Source organism: Myotis brandtii, unplaced genomic scaffold (genome assembly GCF_000412655.1).
Source record: "Myotis brandtii unplaced genomic scaffold, ASM41265v1 scaffold797, whole genome shotgun sequence".
NCBI lineage: Eukaryota > Metazoa > Chordata > Mammalia > Chiroptera > Vespertilionidae > Myotis > Myotis brandtii.
In genome coordinates this window covers 354,898-358,698 of record NW_005371210.1, presented here as the reverse complement: position 1 = coordinate 358,698, position 3,801 = coordinate 354,898, and the positions used below count along the sequence as shown (strand labels likewise).

The window sequence follows — 3,801 nt, the reverse complement described above, 5'->3', positions numbered from 1 at the left end:
TGGCCGCTGACCCCCTCCCCCTCCGCAGAGTGGAGACGAGATGCCAAAGCTGCAGGGCTTCGAGTTCTGGAGCCGCACCCTGGGGGGGGCCCGCCACGTGGTGGCCCCCATGGTGGACCAGAGCGAGCTGGCCTGGAGGCTGCTGAGTCGCCGCCACGGGGCCCAGCTCTGCTACACGCCCATGCTGCACGCCCAGGTCTTCGTCCGCGACGCCAACTACCGGAAGGAGAACCTGTACGGCGAGGTGTGCCCCGAGGACCGGCCCCTCATTGTGCAGGTGCGGGGACCTGAGCCGCACACCTGGGAGCTATGGTGGACCAGAGCGAGCTGGCCTGGAGGCTGCTGAGTCGCCGCCACGGGGCCCAGCTCTGCTACACGCCCATGCTGCACGCCCAGGTCTTCGTCCGCGACGCCAACTACCGGAAGGAGAACCTGTACGGCGAGGTGTGCCCCGAGGACCGGCCCCTCATTGTGCAGGTGCGGGGACCTGAGCCGCACACCTGGGAGCTCCTGGGTCTCAGCTCTGATTAGGGGGGGGGGGTGCTGTGGCAGCCGGGCCCACCTGCAGCTTTCTCAGAGCTCGACCCCTTCGGGCGCTGCTTGCTCAGACCTTGGCGAATGGACAGTTGGCTGCCAGGACAGGGCTGTGGCCCCCTGCCCTCCCCCGGGCGCCCTCACGCTGCCCTTCACCAGGACAGTGAGGGGGGAGAGGGGGCGGTGTGTCCCAACTCAGTCGTTTTGTAAGCATTTAGGACAGGAGGCCAGCCTATGGTCAGCCCCTGGGACACGCCCCCACTCGGACCCCACGTGAACCCCGTGGGCCGCCAAGGGCCAGGGCCTGGCTCCGGTTCCTGGTGACGGTCCCGTCTCCCCCAGTTCTGTGCCAACGACCCGGAGGTGTTTGTCCAGGCGGCGCTCCTGGCGCAGGACTACTGTGATGCCATCGACCTGAACTTGGGCTGCCCCCAGATGATAGCCAAGCGGGGTGAGTCGCGGGGGCCGGGCGAGGCTCCAGGTGGGGCAGGGCTGCAGGCTCTCAGCGGCTCCTCACTCGCCCAAGTGCCTGGGAAGTGGACGGGCTCCCCTTGGGTGAATGTGTTTTGCTGACGCAGCCCCAGTGGCTGTTCCCCTTGGGTGGGGCCTGGGGAGTGGCTGGTGGTCAGAGACTGTGGGGCGGGCCTGCCGTTCGGCGCCCTTGAGCCTGGGCAGCTGGGCAAACAGAGCCACCAAGTCTGACACTGAGAAACTGCTCAGTGGCCGTCTCCCTGGAGACACCCCCTCGGGGAGCCCCGGCCCGCGGGCTTAGAAGATGGTGCGCGGCCCGTGCAGGGGGGGCCAGCCTGGAGGTCAGCTCTCAGCCGGTGTGGACACGGGAGGAGGGGGAAGACGGCCACCTTTGTCACTGCAGGTCACTACGGCGCCTTCCTGCAGGAGGAGTGGGACCTGCTCCAGAGAATGAGTGAGTGGGCGCGTGTGGGTGACGGGCTGCGTGTGGTTGGGCGGAGGAGAGGACAGTGGCCAGCAGAGACCTCGTGGTCACAGCGCTCGCCTGGCTGTGGCCTGTCGGCCTGTCGCATGCAGGGGGCAGGGTCCTCGCCCAGTCCTGGCGCCTCCACTGCCCTGGGGGTGCGGAGGCGGGTCTCTCGGCTGCGTCAAGTGGCAGCCGTCTGCACTGGGCCTGTGCTGCTTTGGGGGCTTAGCTGTGGGTCACCACCACCTCCCAAGGGTGAGCACCCGCTTGTCAGAAGCCACCTCCTTCCGCAGTTCAGCGGGCCCACGAGCAGCTCTCTGTCCCGGTCACATGCAAGATCCGGGTCTTCCCAGAGATTGACAAGACCGTGAGGTACGCCCAGATGCTGGAGAAGGCCGGCTGCCAGGTGAGGGGCCGGGGGTGCTGCTCCCAGGCGTGTCCCAGGAGAGCTCACCCCCACATCGTGACGCCACCGGCCCAGCTGAACAGCCTCGGGCCTCGCGCTGTCCTCATGCCCTGAGCTGGCAGCAGCCTTGCCCTTGGTGTGATGGGGCAGGGGTGGGGGTCCCTCTGAGGTCATGAGCACCCTGAGCTCAGCCCCTCCCCCTCCCGCAGAGGGTAACCTGCACAACCCCGCGCTGTTCGAGGGCCGCAGCCCTGCCGTGTGGGAGCTGGCCGAGGAGTACCTGGACCTGGTGCGCCAGCACCCCTGCCCGCTGTCCTGCGTCCGGGCCCACCTCTTCAAGCTGTGGCACCACACGTGAGTGCCCCTGAGGCAGACCCGTCCGCCTGAGCCCCACCTGGGCACTGGGGGTTTCCAGACGAGGTCTCCAGAAACGTATCGGTGGTTGGCCACCAAATCAGGCTCTGAGGGGCTGGGTGACGGGGAGGCAGCCTGGGTGGGAGAGGGCAGCTCCCCGGGGCTCGGTCGGGGGGCAGGCCCGCTCATGGCGTCTGTCTCAGGCTGCAGGTGCACCAGCAGCTTCGCGAGGAGCTCGCCAAGGCGAAGACCCTGGAGGGCGTGGCCGCCGTGAGCCAGGAGCTGAAGCTGCGGTGTCAGGCATGTGCAGGGCTGGGAGCCGCCCGGTGCCTCCGGGACTGGCTGGTGACGGGGACCCTGGCCTTTTGCAGGAGGACATGTCGCGGCAGGAGGGGGAGGAGCCCTCGGGCGGCCTGCCTTTCTTCCACTGGATCTGCCAGCCCTACTTCCGGCCGGGGTGAGCATGCGGGCGCGGGTCGGGCAGGCACAGGAGGGCCCGGAGGGCACAGCCCGCTCTGCCCCATCCTCCCAGGTGCCCAGCGGCTCCCCTACTCGTGGACGCTTAGGTTTTACATCTTTTCCCTCTGACCCCATCCGTGGCCACAGCCCGGCCTTGGCTCAGAGGCCAGACCCCAGAGTCCCGGTGCCCGTGGCTCCACGCTGGCCCAGCGGCAGCCTGAGAGCTCGGACGTGGGGCCTCTCAGCTCTGCCCCTGCCCTGCCCGTCCAGGCCCAAGGAGGGGAGCAAGGAGAACACAGGCGCCCGCAGTAAGCGGGCCCTGGAGGAGGAGGAGGGCGGCGCGGACGTCCTGTCCAAGAACAAGCAGAAGAAGCAGCTGAGGAACCCCCACAAGACCTTCGACCCCTCGCTGAAGCGTAAGCACCCGGAGAGGCTGTGGGCTTGGGACCGCCTTCCTGAGGGACTGGGAGACTCAGCCATGGCCGCAGAGTCTGAGCCCTTGGGGGAAGGACGAGGGCCTGGGGTTCTGGGCACCAAGTCTGCATGTTGGCCGCCCCGAGTGGCCCGGCGGCCACAGCAAACTGGGGCCCGCAGGCTTTGCGTGGGGTCATGGGGGGCTGCTCACCTGGCTCACCGGGACCCCCTTGTGTTCTTTTCCCAGCAAAATACGCAAAGTGCGACCAGTGTGGGAACCCCAAGGTGAGCTGCCCTTCTGCAGTGCTGCCCAGCGGGGCTCAGCCCCAGGGGTGTGGGGAGGGTGGTCCCTGCTAACCCTTTGTCTGCAGGGAGTACAGCCGGGGGCCTGGGAGGCCCTGGCCTCAGCACAGCCCACTAGACAGCTCAGTAGCTTTTCTGTGTCCAGGGCAACAGGTGTGTGTTTAACCTGTGCCGGGGCTGCTGCAAGAAGCGAGCTTTCAAAGAGACTGCGGACTGCCCAGGTGAGGCACTTGCCACCTAGCCCTTACTCCCTCCCCTGACCCCTCGGCCAGTGGGACCTGTGACCAGAGCCCCATTTCCTCCCCCACCCCCTCTGCCAGGTCACGGATTGCTTTTTAAAACCAAACTGGAGAAATCGCTGGCCTGGAAGGGGGCCCAGCCCCAAGGAGCCCCC

At 67.6% G+C, this 3,801-nt stretch overlaps 1 protein-coding gene across 1 annotated transcript in view; it reads left to right on the top strand.

The window, feature by feature from the left end:
- The first annotated feature begins 7 nt into the window (after window positions 1-7).
- The window catches only part of DUS1L (dihydrouridine synthase 1-like), a 4,525-nt gene continuing 731 nt past the window's right edge, over window positions 8-3,801 (top strand). Inside the window, 11 exon segments of the mRNA XM_005883677.2 lie at window positions 8-277; window positions 877-985; window positions 1,409-1,459; window positions 1,765-1,908; window positions 1,961-2,231; window positions 2,435-2,531; window positions 2,603-2,688; window positions 2,961-3,106; window positions 3,352-3,389; window positions 3,553-3,628; window positions 3,728-3,795. Coding sequence (XP_005883739.1) covers window positions 41-277; window positions 877-985; window positions 1,409-1,459; window positions 1,765-1,908; window positions 1,961-2,231; window positions 2,435-2,531; window positions 2,603-2,688; window positions 2,961-3,106; window positions 3,352-3,389; window positions 3,553-3,628; window positions 3,728-3,795 — 1,323 coding nt within the window. The 5' untranslated portion in view covers window positions 8-40.